At 38.9% G+C, this 23,789-nt stretch overlaps 2 protein-coding genes across 3 annotated transcripts in view; one reads left to right on the top strand and one right to left on the bottom strand.

Annotated features, from left to right (window-relative positions):
- LOC121632881 (lipase maturation factor 1-like) overlaps positions 1-15,087 on the bottom strand; it is a 29,420-nt gene extending 14,333 nt beyond the window's left edge. Inside the window, exons 1-4 of one of the 2 annotated variants that reach the window (XM_041974675.1) lie at positions 14,866-15,087; positions 9,768-10,077; positions 8,587-8,597; positions 7,193-7,341 (exon numbers count right to left, since the gene is read on the bottom strand). In XM_041974675.1, coding sequence (XP_041830609.1) covers positions 7,193-7,341; positions 8,587-8,597; positions 9,768-10,077; positions 14,866-15,079 — 684 coding nt within the window. In that variant the 5' untranslated portion in view covers positions 15,080-15,087. The remainder of the gene's footprint in view (positions 1-7,192; positions 7,342-8,586; positions 8,598-9,767; positions 10,078-14,865) is intronic. The other variant, XM_041974676.1, reaches the window with a different exon arrangement.
- Positions 15,088-18,045: 2,958 nt separating this feature from the next.
- On the top strand, positions 18,046-22,332 carry LOC121631939 (transcription factor Sox-8-like). Its single transcript, XM_041973042.1, has 3 exons — positions 18,046-18,586; positions 20,508-20,743; positions 20,826-22,332. Exons 1-3 carry the CDS (start codon positions 18,156-18,158, stop codon positions 21,569-21,571), a joined length of 1,413 nt encoding a protein of 470 aa, XP_041828976.1. The 5' UTR covers positions 18,046-18,155; the 3' UTR covers positions 21,572-22,332.
- Positions 22,333-23,789: the final 1,457 nt, after the last annotated feature.

The raw sequence follows: 23,789 nt of genomic DNA, 5'->3' as shown, positions 1-23,789 counted from the left end.
ATTTGTTGATGAAAACCAGGCCCTGATGTGTAGAATAATTTGGATTAGTAGTAAAACTATGTACTTCTCTTCCTTCATTCTCATCTGTCACCTCAGTTTTATTCTCACTCTGCACATGAAAATGGCTGTTTTTTGTTCTTTACACATAAAATTATAATTGAACATAAACAATTTTGATACTAGTCATATTGTTAGTCATGTATGTAGTTTAGTTATTAAATGCTGCACGTTCAGTGAGACTAATTAAATTGAATGGTTTAAAAAGGTTATCTTCACATGGAGATATTAGAATTATTTGTCAGTAGAAGAAAAGGTGATTCAGAAGATAATTAAAAAAAATTAAGCTAAAGAAAATAAGGATGACAGATGACAGAGGGTACAACAAAATGAAGACAAGAAGACAGAGAATTGCAAGAATAAACTAAAATAAAAGGACAAAAACTAAACAGACAAGTAGAAAAAAAGGACATAGAGGAAAAAAGAAGACAAATATAATGAAGAATAAAAAGACTAAAGGGGCATTTCACACCAGGATAGTCTGGGGTTACTTGTTTCGAGTGAGTGGGAAATGTTGAGAAATGTCGGACCCTCATTTGGTTTGGACATGATGCCGTCTGACTTTTTAAAAACAGTTTTTACCTCAGTAGAAAGTGATCTCCTACTGATAGTTAACAGCTCACTGGCATCAGACATTTTTCCCAAGTCACTAAAGAAAGATGCTATTAAGCCACTCCTAAAGAAAAGGACTCTAGATGCCTCTATAATGAAAAACTATAGACCTGTCTCTAACCTCTTTTATTTCCAAGATTACTGAGAAAGTTGTTTTTCACCAGCTTAATGACTTTTTAAATGAAAGTGGAAATCTTGATAAATTTCAGTCCAGCTTCCGACCTCATCACAGCCCTGAAACAGCTCTGGTCAAAGTGTTAAATGACATTAGGTTGAATACTGATTCTGGTCAAGTATCAGTCCTGGTTCTGCTGGATCTCAGTGCTGCGTTTGATACTGTAGATCACAAAATCCTGTTGCACAGGTTGGACAACTTGGTTGGACTATATGGAGCGGTCCTTAACTGGTTCAGGTCCTATTTAGAAGGCTGGAATGAATCTGGCCATGACTTGTGGAGTCCCCCAGGGGTCAGTCCTTGGACCTCTTCTGTTCAACTTGTATATGCTCCCTGTGGGTCAAATTTTACAGAACTATAGCATTAATTATCAAAGTTATGCAGATGATACACAACTTTATGTGTCTCTGTCACCAGATGACTGCAGTCCAATAGACTTAATGTGTCAGTGTCTGGAGCAAATAAACACCTGGATGAAGGAGAATTTTCTACAATTAAATGAAAACAAAACTGAGATTATTCTGTTTGGTAGCAAAGGGAAGAGGGTCAGCATTGGTAAACATCTGGAGACTTGGGCTCTTAAAATCACCATCCAAGTAACCTTGGAGTGTCGATAGACTCAAATCTGACTTTCAGCAGCCACATCAAAGCTGTCACTAAGAAGCTTTTTACCAGCTCAGAAACATCAACAGAATTAAAAGTTTAGTCTCCCAGAAAGACCAAGAGAAACTCATCCATGCATTTATCTCCAGTAGGCTGGATTACTGTACTGGTCTTTTAACAGGACTTCCTAAAAAGAGCATTAAACATCTGCAGCTCATCCAAAACGCTGCTGCTAGAGTTTTAACCAGGACTAAGAGATCTGAACACATCACACCAGTTTTGAGATCTTTACACTGGCTTCCAGTCAGTCACAGAATAGATTTTAAAACCCTTCTGATCGTATAAAAATCCCAAAATGGTTTGGGCCCAGAATACATCTGTGATATGTTCAGAGAATATAAACCTAGCAGAGCTCTTAGATCCAAAGACTCTGGTCAACTAGTCCAGACCAGAGTCCAGACTAAACATGGAGAAGCAGCATTTAGCTGTTATGCTGCAAACAAGTGGAACAAACTGCCAGTGGAGATTAAACTTTCACCAAATGTAGACATTTTTAAATCCAGGTTAAAAACATTTCTTCATGTTAACTTTTTAATTTATCTTCCTTTTAATCATTTTAATGTAATTTATGATTTTATTGAGATTCTTGCTATGTATTGCCTTTCACTATTTCATAATATCTGTAATGCTTTTGTTTTATGTAAAAGCACTTGGAATTGTTCTGAACATGAAATGTGCTTTACAAATAAACTGCCTTGCCTTGCCTTGATTTGCCACTGAACTTATTCAAGGGGACCAAACCATCTGGACATTACAACTGTTGGGGGCATTTCTCCCTGAAATGACCAGTGAAGAAGAAAAAAATAAATAAAATAAAATAAAAAAGCCTGGCTTGTCAATTAACCAGGACAGAAAATGCAAATCCTACCCTTTATCCAGCTTGTTTACTAGTAAACAACAGAGCAACAATAAAGCTATGCAGTCCTGGGGTTCCTGTTTTCACTTTAATACAGTTTAACAAGAAGCTGTACAGTATGAATAGCAGGAAAGGCAGCGAGGTATCCAGCGTGTTGCTGTACGATGCGTTCAATGTCACTTCCCGTCTTTGGTTCACTGGATGGCCTATTTGTTTTCATACCGCAAATGAACCAAGACCCACGGTTTTCAGAGAATTAACTTATTTGGACCGTACCAGTGTGAATGAGTGTTCACACTACTCCAAACAAATCACGCGATCTGTGAAAGTGGACCAGGGTTTGTTTAAAGCAGATCAAACAGCACTAGTGTACATGTACCCTAAGAATTTGAAGAAAGATAAGATGACTATGATGAAGAAGATGGTTGAAAGAGATGTGAAAAATTTAACCACGACAGAAGAGAAGAAAACAGTAGACAAAAAAGACTAACAATGAAAAAATAAAAAAAAGAACTAGTAGTAGTAAATCAGGGGTGTCCAAAGTCGATCCTTGTCCACTGTCCTGCAGGTTTTCAATGTTTCCCTGCTCAAACAAACCTGATTTAAATAAAATGGATCCTACAGCCTTTCACGTTCTGCACAATGACTCATTAATTTGAGTCAGGTGTGTTGGAGCAGGGAAACATCGGTTTTTCTCCTACAGTGACTAAGCCGTAGCGGGCCGCTTTATTGTTAGCACCATGCCTTCCTTCACAATGCCGAGAATTAGAATTTTCACATGGATGTCAAATTTCTTAATAGAAGTTGCACTGCTGCCTCTAGAAGCACAGCAGCAGTAGGCTACTCTGCTGTCAGACGTCTGCTCTGCACATGAACACAGCATGCAGAGTGTGGCAACGGGGAGAGAGGCGGGGCCTAATTAAACTTTATTCCTTAAGCCCACAGGCAACGTAAACTTTGAGAGCATCCAACTAGCTTATTATGTCTGGAGTCCGGGGAGAGGAAAGGTAGCTGCTGATAAGTTGCTTTAAATTTTAAAAGTTAAATAAAAATTCCAATAAAGAAATTAATGAACAGCAAACAAGATGCTATGTAGCGTTAGGTAATTGGTCCTAATGCTACCATAGGCTAATGAAGTTGGCACTGCTTAGTTTAAACAATGTAGGCTATCATCTGTGCACTGTAATAAATTACCCACTGGTTGCAATTTCAGATGAGCCTGTTAAGAAAGCAAAAGGCAACCAAGGAAGCTAGTTTTGGTCAGATAACAGCATCAATGCCACAAGGTTCATGTAGGATTTTTGTATGATGTCAAATAATTTAATACTGGTTTTGATAGTTTTCACAGACTTGAACAGATGTGAAATGAATGTAATTTGTTTGTGACTTAGTCGATTAAGTAATGCTAAGGGTTAGGCGCAGAAGAGTGTGACACAGGTGAGATAGAGAAAGCAGGAGAGTCAAGTGGAGGCACAAGTACCACCACAGCTGCAAAATTTTGAAAACACTGAACATCGAAAATTTGCTTGATTGTGGTCCTCCAGGACCGGAGCTGGACATCCCTGCAGGAAATTGGTTCTTATTCAGCTCTTTTTTAACATAAGCTACAATGCATAGTCAACAAAACTGTGGAATTCTGCATCTTCCACATTTCTGTGTGAACTACTAACAGTATTTGTCTCCTAACAACACAATGCCCATGCTAAACCATCAATAATAGTCATCGCCCTAAAATCCACAGAAATGCATCTCATTGCAGTGTTACAAGAGAAGTTAAGGAATCAGAATCAAACTCAGGCGGATTCAAACTGAAAGTCTACACAAAATAACTTAAACCTATCTTCACCATAGTCTTTGAGAAATGTTACCCACAAGATTTATGCAGAACTTAACCAACATCAATCCCAGACTCCTCACATGCTTTAGTGAGCTTCCACCAATATGAAATAATGTAGTCATCATAGAAATGTGGTTTGTGGCCACATCAGAGAGAAATGAATTACACTGCACGGTGAGGCATGTTCAAAGTGTCACTGACAATAAAGACTCAAATCTGTTATGCAGACAGAAGATTGAATCTGAGAACAAATGTGATTTGTTTGCCGTCTGTACACATCATTAGCTGATCTGCCCTCATATGTTTGAACTAAACAGTAGATGTGTAGATCTCTGACACACTAAAGGAAACAAGGCTGGCAAAAACTACTACAGAATATAAACAATGCAGCTCATATTCATAGTGTAAATTAAAAACATTATCCAATGTATTTCTTAGTTTTAGTATGAGTTATTCAACTGAACATACAGAGAAATGCATACTCAGTTATGTGTCTGTTTTCCACCAACACAACTAAGTGAGTAATGTCCCTTCCAGAACACGAGACTGTCAGTACTGACACATCAGACCATCGTGTGGCTGGCATGGAATGTGGAGTAAATCGCCCGCTAACCCCTCTAACTAGATTTAGAAACGCCAGCTCATTTCACTCTGATTAGGAGCTGGATTGCTGGCTGCAGCTGCTGGCCATAGAGGTGGTGCAGATGAAAACTGTTCTGATAATCCAATAACATGAGATCCTGAAATGTCATCAATTACAACCCACAAAACACAGAGCAGTATGTCCACAGTGTGAAGAAGGAGGGCAAGGAGACACCTGTAAACTTGACAGGTATTAAAGAGGAATGTGAATAAACTTTAAAGTAGTATTACAGTTCAGCTTTAAAACTCAGTGCTTCTGACTTGTTTTGATGGCACAGTGACATTCATTATATACATTTTTGGAGGCACTGCTGCTCTGCAGCATCCAGAGTTTGAGAAACCACATTTTCCTTCTCAGTGCTTCACTTTACATCATACGACAGGCACATTTCTAATGATGTTGTAAAATTATGAACGAATCAACATGTCTTCAGTTTTAGTTTAACTCTGTTGGCCATGTGTCATGATAGTGACCCGTCCTTAATGTTTACATTTATGTTGTATTGCTAAAGTTGTGCTAACCTAGATTAACTTACTCCGTCTGTTTATGTTAGCAATAACATCGCTGTGGTTATGCCAGCCTAGCATAGCATTAGCTAACAGCTTAAAAGCCACTAAGTAACTACAGAAATAAAGTAAGTGTACAAAATATTTTAGAGTACAGAACAAGCGTTTATCACTCCATCAGCTGCGTGCTGAGACGCATTTAAGGAGGAGCGATGTGAACGCCGAGAGGAGAGAAAAATTTAAATGATGAACATTACTGTCTGTCTTCAGCAACTGTCATGATACCATGTCACTCTTAGTTTTACTTTGTCAGAAAATACTAGAACATGATTCAGGCTGTAACAGCAACTCATTGTGTTGTTGTGGAGTAACATGAGTGTCAGACTATTTGTGACCAATAAATATTTAAAATGCAACTCTGTTAAAGATGACATGACATCTGAGAAAGGATTTTATTTTGGTTCATATAAGTCATGACTTCATAGCAAAGAAAATAAAGTAGAGAAAATGTGATTTAGCATTAAAGGGCATCAGAGGGCTGCATAATTAATGTTTTGCCAGTAACTTCAATCATCATATTGCTTATACTGTATATAGCAGGGCTACTCAATTCGGTCCTACGAGGGCCGCAATCCAGCAGGTTTTCCATGTATCCTTGCACTAACACACCTAAGTCAAATTAGGTGGCTCTAACAGCCAATCAGGTTCTACACAATGACTCATTAATTTGACTCAGGTGTGTTGGTGCAGGGATACATGGAAAACCTGCTGGATTGCGGCCCTTGTAGGACCGAATTGAGTAGCCCTGGTATATAGCATATGTACACTTATTGTCCAAATCTAAAGACAAATTCATTACTACAACTGGTAGCTATATTAATGCATGCTCCATAGGAAGACAAATTTAAAATGCATATTAAAATAAAATAAATAAAATAGTATAACTTTAAATATAATAGTACAAAATAGTTATTTTATTCATATATTTTTTTTAATTAATCGGCTGATTAATCAGTGATCTGAAATTTTTATTTATTTTTTTCCCCAAATATCGTAATCCATAAAGATATGGCTGAATGGGTTTGGTGTGAATGAACTTGATTGGCCTGCACAGAGTCCTGCCCTCAACCCCATAGAACACCTTTGGGATGAATTAGAGTGGAGGCTGAGAGCCAGGCCTTCTCCTCCTTCAGCCTTTAAAAGGATCATTCGAGCTTTAAACGTTATAATGACAGTTTATATCAGAAAATGCTTTATGTTACTGTAAACAGAAGCTGAGTTGGCTTCTCCCAAGTTTCAGAATTCTTCATGGTCTTAGTGGGAAAATTCCACTCAACTTGTGGTAACTGACATAAAATCTAGCCGGTGGTCTATAATTCATCATGGGATCTGTCAAACATCGAGACATGTTGTTTAGTCGACCATACATTTGGTTTGGCATTACCAAATACTGGCAAAGTTTTATAGCAGAAGTGTGTTCCCAGACTAAAATTATGTGGACAAACAAAATATTTAGGGATATTAGACTTTTGAGAGGTTTCATGCCTTTAACTCATCTTGTATTTATTCTGAGTCTGACAACTTAAATAACTCCATCAAGAAGATGTACACACACAGAAAAGAAATTTTTAAGTTACCAAAAACATTCTATCTATAGATAATATTGGGTGATAGTAACTGTTAATTTAAATGTGTTTCTCTGGTGCTGCAAACTGGTCTGAAATCACTTTGGTCTCAAAGTTAATGTTATTACAGAGTTCTGATCTTATTTTAGCAAAGTAATGGTATTCGTTTGTTCCCATTATCTTATTAGACTTGCAGACATTTCATCGTCTTTACTCACAGCGCCCAGCATGATGCGAACAATGAGCCATCTGAAGGTCCAAATGCAAATGATGGAGGGGGGGCAGCGTTCGGGTACCTGGGACAGAGTCCACATTGGACACAAGAAAATAGCCAGGAAGCCTGTCTCCAACAGCTGACTCTCCCAACCTGCACAAATAATCACAAGATAATTTGTTCCCAAATTGTGTTTTGTAATTATGTTCAGTGTGGCATAAAAAATGCAGGCACATATTTCAGATCAACTAAAGGCTGAATCCCATTTTTATCCCTAAGACCTACCCCTTAACCTTTCCCCTCCATCCTGCACATTCACCTTAGGGGAAGGGCTATCTCAATTGTCTTTTTGATGAAGAGGAAAGGTTAAGGGTGAGGGCCATACAACCCTCCAAACGTAGACAGTACAGGACCGCACTTTGAACGAAGGGATATAAAAAAATATTACCAGCATTCACTGGATACATTGCCAAAAAACGGCAGGAAACACATAAATGTAAGGATATTAAAATTATTTTTAAATGGTTTTCCGTCTTGGGGCCATTTTTGTAAGGCCCCGTTCATCATAGGGTGGAGATGTAGGACAGTTGCTGCTGCTGACGGGCAGACAAAGGCTCGGACTCCATAGTCCGAAAGCGTCAGTAGTGATTGCGATGGGAGCCCCAGGTAAACGTTGTATGAGCTTTGCAGCATTGACCAAAGCAGTCTTAGCATCTGCAAAAGCGGCATATCTCTCTGTTGCCCAGTCCACCAAGTTCTTAGGAGCTCTGTCTTTCAAAACATCATGTAGCAGGCTCATGAGAGCAGCAGCCTTGAGAATAAAGCAGTGGTAGAAATTTACCCATCCATCTTGTAAAATTTCCAGAACAGCAGCAGACAAAAAAAATAAATAAATAAAACATAGCAGCAAAATATGCAGCACATTTAATGCCTGAGCATAAGACAGCGAGTGTACATTCTGGGAAGAATTGCTACTGACCTGTATGCTGCTTTCCACCCATTCCTTGCTTTTCAGAAACATGCAGCACTGATATTAAGACAAGAAACATGCTATTCTGCAGCAAGTTCCACTGCCTAATGTGTATATTATATCCTGGCTCTTACATGCTCAAGAAAGATGCTCTCCTGTACCTCCTCACATTTCCAGCCATGAAGGCACATCTGTTTCAAAAGTCTCCCTCTTTAAAGCACATATGTGAACAGCACCTGCTGAAAATCTAGACCAAGCTGTCTGATGTTCATGTGCAAAAACAGCTAGTTTGGTTTGAAGGATGTTATTAAGTAAATTCCTTTCTTTTAAAGTACCAGTGCCCTCAGAAGCTGGCCCACATTACTTTCATCCACATCTTTTGGAAAGAAAACAAAAGAAGCCGTGGTTTTATTTTCAAGTTCACTTACCAAAGGAGTACCTGGAAAGAGAAAAAGAAAACGATTAGGACACTAAAATATAAGAATTTTGTATACAGTCCTTTATGATTATTAGCATGAATGAAATACATCTACTTCTTTTGTAAAAAGTTAAAAAAATATGACAATTCTTTTATGCGTTTATTTTTTGTCAGTTCAGCTAAATTAGTCTTTTCATGTGTGATATTGTGCGGTAACAAGTGGCCAAAATGCAATCTTATTATCATTATGTTTACATTAATGTACAACTGTGAGATAACAAGAACTGCTGCCTTTTCTTTACCACAGTTCACCATGCTGCTCAGTCAACTCGCTACAACAATCCAGATATGGGAACACTTGATGGCATTTTTAAAGCCATTGTTTCTCTCTGTCTTTGAAAGGGAGAGAGGCTGTAATCTGCAATCTGACCACTAAATATCATAACAACCTACACAATGACTTTTTGAAAATTTCTGCTTTATCAATGATGTTACACAATCATACAAAAAACCTTCTAAAAAGGTAATGAAAACTTTGTGGAGCACAATATTACTCTTAAAACTAAATAATACAAAGTTATTCACAATGTAATGGCATGATGAGAAGAAAATCCTCACATCTGAGAAAGTAAGAAAAAAGGAATGTTTGGCCTTCTTTCTGTATTATTGTCCCAGTTACGCACTGAAGGTGTGTCCCAATTCAGGGTCTGCACACTTCGAAGTGTGGATTCGTCGGCCACATACGTCATCGCGGTGTGTAAAGTACTGTCCCAATTCACAGAATTTGAAGAACCCTCCAAATCCACCCTTCAAATCAGCGCTTCATTTGGCCCCAAACGAAGGCTGCTGGTGATGCATCCTTCTTTTCTCCCAGAATTCATTGCGCACAAGATGGTGGCAAATCAGCAACCGAGCTCAGAAGAGTATGTTTAAGGTTTCAGTCTTGTAAAAGAAAAAAAAAAACTGTTGGTGTTACCGGTCGGTTGTAATGTTCCACTGAAGTGTCCAATGAGTAATTTCAGAGGTTTAAGTGATTCAACGTCCTGTGTTGTTGCTATGGGAGATTCTTGTTGACATTTCACGAATGTTAAGCGGACTTCGAAGTGTGTATACTATGGAGGACACTCTGTAGCCTGAAGTGTGCAGACCCTGAACTGGGACACACCTTGAGTGAGCAAATTCTGAACTCACCAGAGCTGCCCAACGTTGACCAGAGAGTGGTAAAGCACCCACAGTGAGACCATGATAACAATATTGGCCATTCCTGTCACCAGGACAAACCCAGACAATGTCAACCCCACCAAGGCGATGCCATCGAGGTTGGCGTCCATGTGGCTCCAGTCCAAGAACCAGAGGATGGACGGGGTGTATGCCAATGCGGCCATGCCGATCTTCCCTCCCACATAACGTTTCACACTGTTCAGGTAGTTTTTACAGGGCATTAGGCCGTTCTCTCCTATCAGCTGTTTGTTCTGGCTGTAAGCGATACTGAAGGCCACAACTAGAGGGGAAAAAAGAGAAAGATGACGATGAAAATATAATTATTTACAGCTCATTACTTCACACTATGGGTGCTTTAGATGCGGAATATCTATTTAGTTTCTTTTTAAGATCGGCATGGGCACAAATTTACAGGGCATGCTACCAAAAGATTGCATACAACATGTTCAACACACTACCTTGCATTTATTTGCAAATTTATGACCTGGCACGAGAATGTGTGCCTCTGTCACTTCACAATGAAACTACAAAATAATAAAACTCACCTTATACACCAAAATATGTTCTCCTACAGTGGCACGTCAGAGCAAAAGACAAGAAAATCATACTATTTTCTTTATGATGTTGAGGAAATTTAGAAGGACTTCAGCAGTATTTAGCGATTTAATCAGCTGTGGCGAACTGTAATTGTTGCTCTGTCTGCTGGTGACAGTGCGTGCACAGAGGCAGGCCCTTATTGTAATGGTAGGTAGTGTTCTGACGAGGACCAGAGGGTGGGAACACATCACACCAGTTGTAAAATCGCTGCACTGGCTCCCCATGCATTTTAGGATTGATTTTAAGGTTCTTTTAGTAGTTTATAAATGTTTTAATGGCCTTGGGTCCTCTTATTTATTGGACCTTCTTTTAAGTCATGAACCCTCGAGGACCCTGAGGTCCTCTGGTACCGGCCTTTTAGTTGTTCCCAGGGTGAAGACGAGGCCTCTTTCCATTGTTATGGCCCTCGTCTGTGGAACAGTCTGCCGGAGGGCCTCAGGGCTGCAGAGACCATTGATGTTTTAAAAAGAGGCTTAAGACCTACCTTTTTAGCTTAGCTTTTAACTAAATTTTATTTGATCTTAATTTATTTTACATAATTTTATTTCATGTTTTTTTATTTTCATTTTACTCAACTGTTTTTAATAATATGCATAAGTGTTTTTAATCATGTAAAGCACTTTGTGTTGAAGGTGGATAGGCTTGAAACCTCTACCCTTTTGTGTTACATGACAACAGCATAATTGCACAAATATGACGTCAATGTGACAAACATGCGCCGATTCCCGATACATGCCTTCTTCAATTATTTTTGCTTTATAGTTCAGCATTACTCAAAAAAGAAGCTCAACTTTTTCATCACCCAAACAAAAGTTTCTCTTCTGCCTCGCAGTGAATCCTCAGCTATCTTTTCTGCCAATGTGAACTTCCAGTGAAAGCAGTGAGCCTTTATCTGCACACGACTACGTCTTGTTCTAGCTTTGCAGTGTTACGCTCAAATCATAGCGCCCCCCACAGCCTTGTAGTATGTACTACAGCAGTTTTGTGGGGATGGTAAAGCCTTTCTCCTAGTTGTCTACACCATTTTCAAATCTGAACCGGATTGGGTGCCGTGTGGACATAGCCTTAGGCACAGCTTCATCCACCAGGCTGTCAGGATGCTGAACTCTCTCCCTGCTCTGCCCCCCTTCCACACACACACACACACACACACACACACACACACACACACACACACACACACACACACACACACACACACACACACACACACACACACACACACACACAACCTGGACTCTGACACCCCCCTTCCATCAATACTTGAACAAGGAACAAGCACACGGCCACTTTAATCACTTTAACTAGACTATGAGCTAACTCAATCTTCTTTTAACTATAATCATAAACATATATTGCACTGACTGTAATTTGCCTCGTCTATTTACTATCATGTTTTATTTACTTAGGGATAGTTCTTGTTTTGTTTGTTTTGTTTATTGGCTTACATTCTTGTATTTCATCACGTCAAAGTTTAAGAGAACCATAATTTCAACTCTGTTTGTCCTGTACATGCTGCAGAATTGACAATAAAGCTGACTTTGACAATGTCTGTTTTACTGAATATTTAATTAAAACCCAGCCTCTGCAGCACCCTTACCACTCCAAGCTGAACTCCTACAGCTATTGATTGTATCATTTTGGAAGGTGGAAGAAAAAGTAGTCCCTACCAAATAAGATTATGATAATACAGTTACTTTTCACTTTATTCCAGTTCGTAATAAACAGCACTGTTACCCCAAATTACCAAAATATCAATATTCTAACATGAAAATCGATTCTAGAACATAAAAAGCTGGTATTGCAGGTACTGATACTTCAGTATCAATCCGCATATCATTAATGGTGGGGGAAACACTGGATTTTATTCTCAACAGAAGGCAAGGCACATTATTTTGTATAGCACATTTCATGTACAAGACAATGAATTTGGGCAAAGAAGGCAAAATGTTAGTCAACAGTTGTCAATTCAACCCTAAATTATGTGTCACCATGTTGCTGTCAAGCTTAACGCGCCACAATGGGTGAGAGACAAGAGGTGTTGCTGATAGTAAATAACAAATTTAGAAAATATTGTGAAATGTAATGTTGTTTGCTGTTAATATTTGGTTATTTGTTCAGTAACACAAGCTGATCAGTTATAGTGGTGTCATGCAGCCTAAGAACCAGTGATGGGAATTATGGCGTTAAAATAAACAACACTACTAACAGTTACTTTTTTTAGTAATGGGTAATCTAACCAGATACTCTTTCCATTGTTTCAACGCTGGTAATGTTACTGCCACTAAATTAAGCTAAATAAAGTCGTCTTCATCTGACCAGGGGATTAGGGGCCGAAACAATGGCATAAGGGATGATGATTGAGTAGTGAAGTGAAGTCTTAATAATTAATTCCAGTAATTTTCCATTTCTTTAATTAGTCAGAGGTAATAATAATCAGTTTTTATTAATAAATATACATGCAGTTGAATTTAAAGTTCCATTAAAGGGAAACTTTCCAGAGTAAGATGCATTTATAATGCTGTAACTCCATTATTAACTCAGTAACTTTTTGGGAGAAGTAACTAATAACTATAACTAATTACTTTTTAACATGCCCAACACTCACTCTAACCACTGTAGTAACGGTGGCACCACAAGATGGCAAAACACCCAAAACAGCTGCAGGATGTGTCTGCATCAAACGAAGACCGATTTCCCCATAAGTCAGTCAACATGGTGAAAATAATTTCACATAATAATGTGTGTGTCTTTTTAAATAAATCATCAAGAATCATAGAAGTACTAGCACTTCTCTGAACAGCGTACCCTACACTAATCACACCACATGAACCACTGAATGAGATACTGTGGCAAGGAACATATTAACTTAGCACAGGGAAGATGAGTTAATTAATCAAGATAAAGATATTCTCATTTATGAACTCTTTCCAGATCAGGATGCATGGAAAGATCAGAGTCTCAATTACTGCAGTCACATTCTCACTCATGGTGTCATATCACTAAACAAAATAAGTAGTAACGCAACCAAACAAGCATTAAAACCTGATTAGTCCACTATGTCTGCACAAAACACTGCACCGAAGTAAATTAGAACACATTTAAGCACAACTACTGCTACATAAACTATGGTGGAAGCTTCACCTATTAATCCATGCGCAAGTTTGTTCTCATGCATCTTTACTCGATACACCCCAACTGACTCGCAACTCACAAAACTCTTTGTGAAAGGTTAAAACCTATGAAAATATAGCAAAGGGTTTTTCTGCCGGGGAATTGTACAAGAAGTGTTCATTGTTAGTGGACTGTTGTTGTGTAAAAGATGGTCTATGGAAAGAAAGAAATGTCTTCAGGAAATATAGCATTCCTGAAAAGACTGTGGTGGAACGTGTTGTAGGTATGGTTAGAGAATATATGGTGGCTCTTGCAAAGACAGAAAGGATGATAGCAAAGTGAAGGATAGTGCAAATGTCTGAAGTTCATGTGAATACTACAGATGTTCTTCCTTTGTTATATGTTGTTATAGAAGGAGATTATCAATGTAAGCTTTTTTTTTTTTTTGAAAAAGTAATTACAAAGTTTGCTTAGAGAAAACATGTATTGTAAATCCGTTCAAATTTGTTGGAAAAGGTGCTTGGAAACTTTGTTTCGAAGCAGAACACAATGTTAAGTGTTGTAATTTATATCTAATGAGTAGTAAACATAGTACTTAGCATACTTGCTGTAATATGCAAGTTAATTTTTGTACGTCCAAACATGAGCACGGAAAATGGCGTATGCAACATTTGTGGACATATACACCGTTCATGAGGCCCCAGGCCTGGAGAAGATATATTTGCCTCGGCCCTGTCCCTCAAACCTGGCCCTCCACACCACAACAGTGAAAGAGTTCAAACTGAAACTCAGCATCACTGACAGAAAATGAGTCAAATATGATGGCAGAGCCGCGAATCTCAGGAAGTTTAAGCCAAATATCAGAATCTCTGCTGATAAAATCTTTAGTTTCATCCCAGTCAAGAGGAAGGGTAGCATCATCTTCTTCATTGGATTTATTAATAACAACAAAGTGTGTGTCTCCAGAGCTTGGTGGTGGCTGCAAACAAAGTTTAGCTAAAAACAGCATACGAGTATGATTAAAGGTGAGACGGAAAAGGTGCAAATATTATCCCTGAGATACTTGTGTTATAAAGCTCCAAACAGAGATAGATTGCTTTACAACAAATCCATATTTAAATTAAGCTCATTTAGGAATACTTAACAAAGCACACCTGCAATGCTGACTACATCGCTGCTGTGTTCATATGAGTGTTTGCTCTTAGTAAGTGTTAACTCAGTTTTTATAAGAGCAGTTACAGCCACGACACTTGAAATGCATTAAGCAGTTGCAGTTAGGTAAAAAACCAAACAAAAACCAAACAACGCAACTCTAGTAAAACACAAGGAATGTTGGTAGAGCTGTTAACACACTCACAGTAAATAAAGGCAACGGAGCGCAGCAGCACAATCCGCGTGAGCCAGTAAGAACCAGGCTGTAAAGACAAAAGCTTCTTTTCTTTCTCTGTGTCTCTGCTGCTGTTTGCTCCATTTTCTCTCCTGCTGGATGAGACGGAGTCTGTCTCTGTCCTTCTGCCGTCCACGCGTCTTTTTCTTACGGAGTTTTCTGCACTCACACCGCTGGCTGCCATGTTTGTGGATAGCGTGGTCACGTGACAAAACACATGCGGAGGCGTTTCCTTCCTTTTGTCTGCTTGATTTCTGCTGGATTGTTTCCTTAATAATAGAAACTTGAACTTGTCTTTTTTTCATATATGTATGTTATGAACATCAAGGCCATAACTTTTAAATCTTTCACAAAGAATTTGGTCAATTCCCGCCCCATGAAAGAGAAACTATCAGTGAAAGTATCATCTGCATTATGTTAAATAAGAACATGGAAAAGAAAAGAAAAAAAAGTTTAAATATTCGAATTAATCTATTTTGTTTTGCCATTCAATCATTCGTATTTATTTATTTATTTACTTTCTTATTAATTTATTCACTTACAATATATTCTGTACAACGAATCTATGTTCAACCAGCATTATAATATGTCATATAATTTATTATCAGTTACTTATTGCTTGCATATGATTTGTTCAATTAAAAAAACTTTCTTCACATTATTATTATTATTATTATTATTATTATTAGTAGTAGTATCAGTAGTAGTAGTAGTAGTAGTAGTAGTAAATATGAAGTATTAGAATAATACTTTATATTTACTCATTTTCTAAGTAAGAGTAAATTACTTACATTTTCTAATGTAAATTAAAAATGTGATAAAATTGCATAAAATATGAAAAAGCAATATATGATGTACATGAAGTATATAATGCAAGAGTGCCATTAACAGAAGGAGTTGGAACTATTATGGAAACTATGTCACATTCAACCATGTAATTGATAAGAAATGACAAAAGAAGAAGGTCACATGTTCTATTGGTGGCAAAAGTTAGAATATATCTTGTCTGTAAGTCAGTATACTTGCCATGGTTGAACTGTTCTGTGTATAAATCACAAAGAACAAAATTAAGTCAGATATAAAGCCAGAAAGCATAAGAGAGTAAGGATCTTGAAGGTCTGATTTCTACCTACTGAATACACACTGCCTAGGTGTACTACATCTCTAACAGGGTTTAACTCCACCCACAACTACCTGAAATAAAGGGAACTGCTGTCAACATGAGAAAGTACCAGAGTCTATCCCTTGGTTGTCCCACATGTAAAGTGTTACCCCCATAGCCAGCTATAATGCCTGAAATAGTGTACAGGAACACCTTTACTGAACATGGGCTGAAAAAGCCAGATTCAAATGATTTTCCTCCAAAGGTAGTGGAGAATGTCAAAACTAAGATCCTTTAAGACTTCCAGAGTAAAATAAATAGCTTTAAAAATCTCCTTTTCTCTTTTTCTTAGCTTTTTTCTGCAGAAAGTCATGAAGCGATTACGATCTGGAAAATTGACAAAGTCCTTCTCTGAAAGGCTGAGTTACATTTCCTGGGTTGAGTGATCGACAAAGATGATGTGCAACCTGACCCAGTTACCATGTCAGTGATCAACAACCATAATCCACCAGAAAATGTCCTAGAGCTAAAGAGAGCCCATGACATGATACATTACCTGGGGAATGTGTTCCTTCTTACTTTGCCACAGTGATGCTAAAAGTCGCTAAAATCAAAGTCAGTGTGAATGTATGGCCCAATTTTAAAGAGCTTCTCATAACATTAACTTTTTTGGTTTATTATAATGCTAACATGAGCACAATGGTCTCAGCTGCAGATGAGAAACTACAAGAGGTGATCAAGTACATTAAGGATGGATGACCAGAACACACAACACATACATACAGCTGGGTGAGGTAGTATTTCCCTGGGATAAATAATCTGTACATGATGGCCTGGTAAACAGGAAGAGTGATACTCTGCTCAATGAGGTCAGAAATATTGGAACAAACACACAATGGCTTAACAAATGTAGAATGAGGGCAAATACTTCAGTGTTATAGTCTGGCACAGCCTCACAAATCACACAAAAGATGGAGAACTGGGTGTTCTATCAGGAGAAAAAGTCTTTGACCGGCTATGGATGAAAATTAGATCTTTAAACTTCTCATTATTATATTGAACTTTTATTCCAGATACTTGGACATTCTCAATATCATATCACTAAAGACTTCACATGGTCTCAATACACTGCCCACCTGGTGAGGAAAGCCCACTAAAGGCTTTTCTTCCTCAGGAAGCTCAGGAAGGCTGGTTTCTCCACTAAGCTCCTTGTGGATTTGTACTGGAGCACTGTGGAGAACATCCCCTGTCAGTGTGTCACTTAGTGGTACACCAGCTGCACTGCACAGAACAAGAAGGACTTAGCCCGGGTCGTCAAAACAGGATCACAGGACCAGCGCTCCCAGACCTGGATGCTGTGCTGGATGTGTAGGAGAAGAGCTAAGCTCATCAGTAGGACAGAACTATAAATAAACTTGCCTTGCCTCAGAGAATCTGCAATTATACTTACAACCACAAAACAATCGTATCATTCAAAAATATTTACAATTTTGTTAAACAGATTTTTTTTAAAGATATCTATATCTGTCCACAAAAATATCATTCCACCTCATGTGACATTCATTTCATGACAGTTGCCAAAACAAGTGACACATTTTAGTGGGTTTGGTAGCATTTATAGGTATAATAACAAAAAGTAAAAACTAAATCTGGACTTTCATTAACAAACACGTTAAAGGATTAGTATTTATGCAGTAAAGTGTAGATCACCACCCAATGCTGTAGTCTTTTTGTTCTGTTTATTCAGCTGAATATAATTTTGAAAAGAATGGTGTGTGTGCGTGCGTGTGTGTGTGTGTGGTGCACTGGTCCAGTAATACCTCTATTCTACTACTGGCAAAACCTGGCAGAGAGTTTAGTTTCAATTTCCTAATTAACTTTTGGTCGTTTTCTTCTTTTTCTTGCTTCGTTTTGTGAATAGGAGGAACCCAAACGTTGCAAAAAGCCAATAGGGTACAAGGGGCGGAGAGGTTAACGCCTAAATAAAACTGGACCATCCAAGTGGAGTGTAAGTTTTTCAAGATCTGGAGGAGGATGTTGGTAAACAACCCAAGCCCTCATCTATGCAAGGATTTCTCTTGTTCGCGTTGTGACACAGTAAAGCTGTTCGGTTTTACGCACTTGGAAAGCTCCTCCTGAATTTTGGAGAAGTCAAATTATGGCCACTTCAGCATTAAACATGACAGAGGAGAGCAAGTCATTAACGGAACATCCGTGCAGTCCAGAGGCCAGCGATGGCTCCATGCGCCAGCACGGATCAAATACAGAGTCCCCGATCTCCCCCGCTGGGTTCGACGCGCACGAAGCAGTGCGCCCGTCGGGGATTACGCGCAAACCGGAGGGTTTTCCAGATGATGAGCGATTTCCTGCCTGCATTCGCGACGCGGTATCGCAGGTGCTTAAAGGCTACGACTGGTCGCTGGTGCCTGTGCCGGGTCATGGGGAAAGAGGACCGAAGAGCAAACCGCATGTGAAAAGACCGATGAACGCGTTCATGGTTTGGGCACAGGCGGCGCGGAGGAAGCTGGCGGACCAGTATCCTCATCTGCACAACGCTGAGCTTAGCAAGACGCTGGGGAAACTGTGGCGGTGAGGAGAGCTCACAAAACAGCTTTAGACCAACTTTTCCGAAGATACAGCTTTGCATAAATACCATTAAATACTTTGGTGAATGGACTTACTGAACCAATTTTGGTGGTAAAAATTATTTAAAACATACGTTTTCTAAATCAAGTACCCCCCACATATAGTTGCTATCACACCCATTTACAGAAAAGTTATGTAAATGTATAAATGTAAGTTTGTCATCTGTTAAATAATTTGAGCCTTTTTTGACAGACACACGTTCAAAGAAATTTTTTTCGGCGTTGACTTACCAATTTAATTTAATTTGGGAAATATAAATGTGTAATTTGATGCCATGCAGCAAAACTGTCAAAAAAGTATGGATACTAATTGTTCCACATTTTCTAAGACAGATCAGTGTCCATTCTTGCTGAATTCAATATTTAAGCTGTCTGTGGATGTTATCTTATTTTTCTCTTATTAATGCACCACTCATTTTCAATAGGAGGCAGTTCTCCGGGCCATACAAACACACATACACTATGTCCTGCACTTGCAGCCAGGAAAATCTTCTTGGTAGCAGGATTCCCCCCCCCCCCCCCCCCCCCCCCCCCTTTAAAACTACAATATATGTTTTTGCATCAGTGGTACACTTAAAACAATTTCTCCATGCCATGGACACTGCCCTCATGCTGGCTTTTGCTCCTCTTGCTAGCAACAGCCTGGATTGTCTTTCTTATCTTTGGCTTGTTGATGTCAATTTTAACCCAAAAGAAACTCAAACTCTAAGTCATCTGTCCATGAAATACATGTCCACTGTCTTTCTGTCCATATGTGATAAGCTTGAGACCAAAAAAAATTAGCTGCATTTCTGCAGTTGATACATGGCTCCAGGATACAGTTTCATGTTACATTTCTTGATGCAGCAGTGGACTGTTTTGATTAAAATGATGATGATTACAATTACATAGGACTTGTGCTGCCTGATGAGGCTGAAAGATTGAGCTCATCCAACAGTGGTTTCCATCATTGGGCTTTATATATTCAGATTTCCCCAGACTTCTTGAATCTATAGGTGATGAAAGACCAAAGTTCTTTTCAAACATGCACTGAGGAATAGTTGTTTTTTTGTTGTTGTTGTTGTTGTGGTTTTTATCTTACTGATGATTGTCTGGGTGAGTTGGGCACAAATTGATGGCTCACAACCCATCCTTTGCTTGGTAAAGTTAAGCCTTTGGTGGATGTTCTTTTAATACCCAATCCTGGCACCCTCACCTTCTACCAATTTATTTACTGATTGCAAAATCTTCCAGAATGATGTTACTTGTGTATTCTATAAACATTTAATATGTTGCTGTCATTTAGAATTATTTAATATTTTCTTAATATGTTCATTTTGATCAGTGAAGATTATTTCCTCATACTTGTGTATGTTAAATAAATGTCAAAGTAACTTAACAAATGACATCACTTTTCTGGAGCTGGGATTTGTAAGTAGACTACATTACAGAGCAGCATGTAGCAAAACTGTTACTCTTAGCCATTACCCAGATAGCAGATGGGCCTCATTTAGACCACCTTTGGCACCTTCGACTCAAATCCAAAACTGGCAAGTATTTTATTGGTCCAAAGTTCAGAAAGAAATCTAGATCCCTTGTGTCTGGTGGATTCATGGCTGAGTATAAAGAGGCACACTCAACCTGGGTCAACTCCATCATTTCAACCCCAATGGGGAACATGAAAACTGCAGTTGGAAAAGCATTCTTTGCTATCTGACTAAATTGCTCTATTGACATTAATAAAATGGCTGTCCAAAAGTGTAAGTGAAGAAGTGAGAATTCTACATCAAAACCACATTTTTGTCATCACTGGACCATGTGCATATGCTTTTGTGATTGTTTAAAGCACCTCCATGTGCTCACTAACTCCTTCCTGCCTCTGTCAGGCTTCTCTCTGAAACAGAGCGGCGTCCCTTTGTTGAGGAGGCTGAGAGGCTGAGGCTGCAGCACAAGAAAGACCATCCGGATTACAAGTACCAGCCTCGGAGACGCAAGAGTTCCAAACCAGGTCAAGGGGACTGCAGACCTGGAGCAGTCCAGCAGCATCAGCATGGCTTTTATAAGACAGAACCTGGCTTAGCCACAGTAGACGTGCACCTCCATTACCATCCGGACAGGCCAGGTGATCACACTATAAAGCAATTTTAGTTACAACACCATCTACACCTAAAATCTTTTCAACTGAATTTTGTTTTGATTTCTAGGTCAGGCTCACAGTCCTCCAACACCTCCTACTACCCCTAAAACTGATCTTAATATGGGAGCTAAGCACGAGAGCCACCGGCCTGCGGATAGCAGCAGCTCTGCTCTTCCTCCCAGCCGACAGAACATCGACTTCAGTAAAGTGGACATCTCGGAGCTCAGCACAGACGTCATCGCCACCATGGATGGCTTTGATGTCCAAGAGTTCGACCAGTATTTGCCTTCACACAGCCATGGCATGGCACTTCCGACCCCGATGGAAACCAGCAACCCTTCTGGATCATTCATCCCACCTCCAGACAGCCTCCTCCTCTGCGCACCAAAAACATCTTCCTATTTCAGCCAAGATTCCCAAGAGCTGCATAAGGACAACAGGCAAAAACCTCAGATTAAAACTGAGCAGATGAGCCCGAGTGATTACAACTCCTCACCCTCCTCCTCCACTCCTCCTCCTCCTCCATCGTCACATCCACCCCAGTACACCTCCCTGAGCTCAAGCACCTGCCCTTCCTCCACCTCCTCTTCCTCATCTCCTGCTAATCAACCAGACTATGCTGACCTTCAGAGCTCCAGCTTCTACAGTGCATTTTCTAGTTACCCTGCCGGTCTGTATCAGTATCCATACTTCCACTCCTCCAGCAGGTCTTGTGCTGCACCGCTTATCAACAGCCTGGCCTTGGTGCCACCTCCACACAGTCCTCCCTCTGGCTGGGAGCAACCTATCTATACTACACTCACCAGGCCTTGAAAGGGACAAAAACATGGCCATGGAGGCCGAACTGCAACAGAACTGATTTTTGACTCTTCTTAGAGTAGAAACACAAGCCAATTAACTGTTTTGAAATGTTCCAAACTTCACACCAATGAAATGCAGGTTTGAAAGTAGCACCTATTTAAGGCTGAAAGTCTTAACGTTTTATAGGACTTTTTCCACACAAAAAGTGTCTGAGTAAGCTAGATTCCTAATGTTCATTCATTTTCACTTGCAATGAAGCCATTGCATTTCTTTTAAATTAAGTAACGCTTGTTTCCATGAGGAGTTTTAGTTTTCAGACAAACAAATTTTTTTCATTTATGTACCAGTGAAGATCAGCACCTTTAAGAGCCCCTTCTTCACTGACATATTGTTTAAATTAAATCCCACTTCTCATTGTTGTTTGAACTACATGGTAATACAAAGTTTGTTCAGAGTTTTAGCACCAAATGCTGGTGCATTAAATCATAACTGGTTTAGTTGTCATTTCTGGTCCATTAGGTTGTTTACTGTGCACTAGTGCAGCTTCATCAGGGGTCCAATTAGTATAGCTAGAGGAGGCCTGCAGCCTTTGTTGCAACTCCTCCTCTTTGTCCTTTTTAATATATGTTTTTTTTTTCTTCTTTTGACATGTTTGTGCATCAAAAACCATAAAGTGTCAAAATAACTTAAATTTATGATATGGCTCCAAATATTACTATAGCTAAAATCCTCGAACTTCATGTACTGTATCCATAGGTGTTGCTGTATCAAAGTTATATTTTTGCAGTTATTGCAAAATAGTAATTTTGCTGATATTTAATCTCTGCATTGTTTTTTTTTGTTGTTTTTTTGTTATTTTTTTGTTTGTTTGTTTTTTTTTTTTTTTTGCTTTATAGTAAAAAAAAAAAAACAAAAACCAAAAAACCAAAACAACTCTCCATGTTCTTATTTTTGTGATTGGTTAAAAAAACTGTTGGACCAGTCACTAGAAACACTGACTCAGGAACAGGCTTTACTAGCCTTAAGTTCTTTAAGACATTTTAGTATACTAGTCCATTTTTTTTTTCAAAATAAATCCCTTTCAGAAACATCCAATTTGTCAAAAATGTGGTTCATATGATGAAAAAAAACCTAGTTGATTCTAAACTATGAAAATGACTGATTCAAGTGGACAGGGCTTGCTGCAGCTAATCTAAAAATCACTTTCTAGATTTAAACAATAATAACTGAAAAATCACAAAATTTTCTAAACAACAGTCATTTTTTTTGCTTTGTACTATTTTTTTTAATTCGTTTTCATAATATTATAACAGAAAAAAAAAACAAAAAAAAAAACATCCTATCATCCAGCCAGTTGAATCCCCGTCCTCATTCCAGACTATAACCATTCAAGAATCTAATCTGAGGGTGGCAAGCACCGGAGCCCCAAAAATTGCATTTTATTTCTGTATTTGAGTGGAAGGTTCAATTAAGCTTTTAGGGGGGATCTTTACATCATGCTAAATTCCTATTCATAAACATTTGGAGTTTGCCTAAGTGTTTCTAACTTTTCAACCACTGGGGGGATATGGCACAGCTTCTCTCCATCTCAGAAGTATCCATTAATGCACTTATAAGATAGTAAAGGATACAACTTCATGGCCCCCTGCCAGCACCTTGAGGCCATTTGGGACGACTCCAAACAGTTATTTTACAGGGTCTGGATTAATCACAACTTTTAGGACCTTAGAAAGTGCCCTAAATATTGCTTGTTGATGTCCCTCCAGGCTTGGACAGAGCCCAAATGTATAAAACAATGTTGTTCCAACCAGCCACATCTTTCACAAATAGGATGAAAGACTGTTGTCCCTCAGCATCCCAACTGACTGGTTATGCATGTTTTTCTGGATTAGAAAATATATCAGTTGAAAGGTCCATAGCTGTATGTTTTAACAAATCCACTGGTCTTCAGTCAAATGCCAACAAAAATAGCACAGACCTTCTCTGGATACTAAATATGTCACTTGAATGTTAGACATCTTATTTAACTCTACAACATTCTCTAAAACAGTGAATGATATATCTGATGGTTTTTGACATCACACTTGTTGTTATTTCCACATGTGAGAAGGTGTGTGGCAAATGTCACCAGTGGCAATACCAGTAAGTCCATAGTTTGAATCCAAGGGTGGGGCCAACGGGATAATTGTACCCCTCTCTAGATTCTGACTGGTTCTCCCAGTTGCCAGCC

The sequence above is a fragment of the Melanotaenia boesemani genome, chromosome 21, assembly GCF_017639745.1.
Source record: "Melanotaenia boesemani isolate fMelBoe1 chromosome 21, fMelBoe1.pri, whole genome shotgun sequence".
NCBI lineage: Eukaryota > Metazoa > Chordata > Actinopteri > Atheriniformes > Melanotaeniidae > Melanotaenia > Melanotaenia boesemani.
The sequence above is the reverse complement of the archived record's forward strand: the minus strand, read 5'-3'. Positions and strand labels throughout refer to the sequence as shown.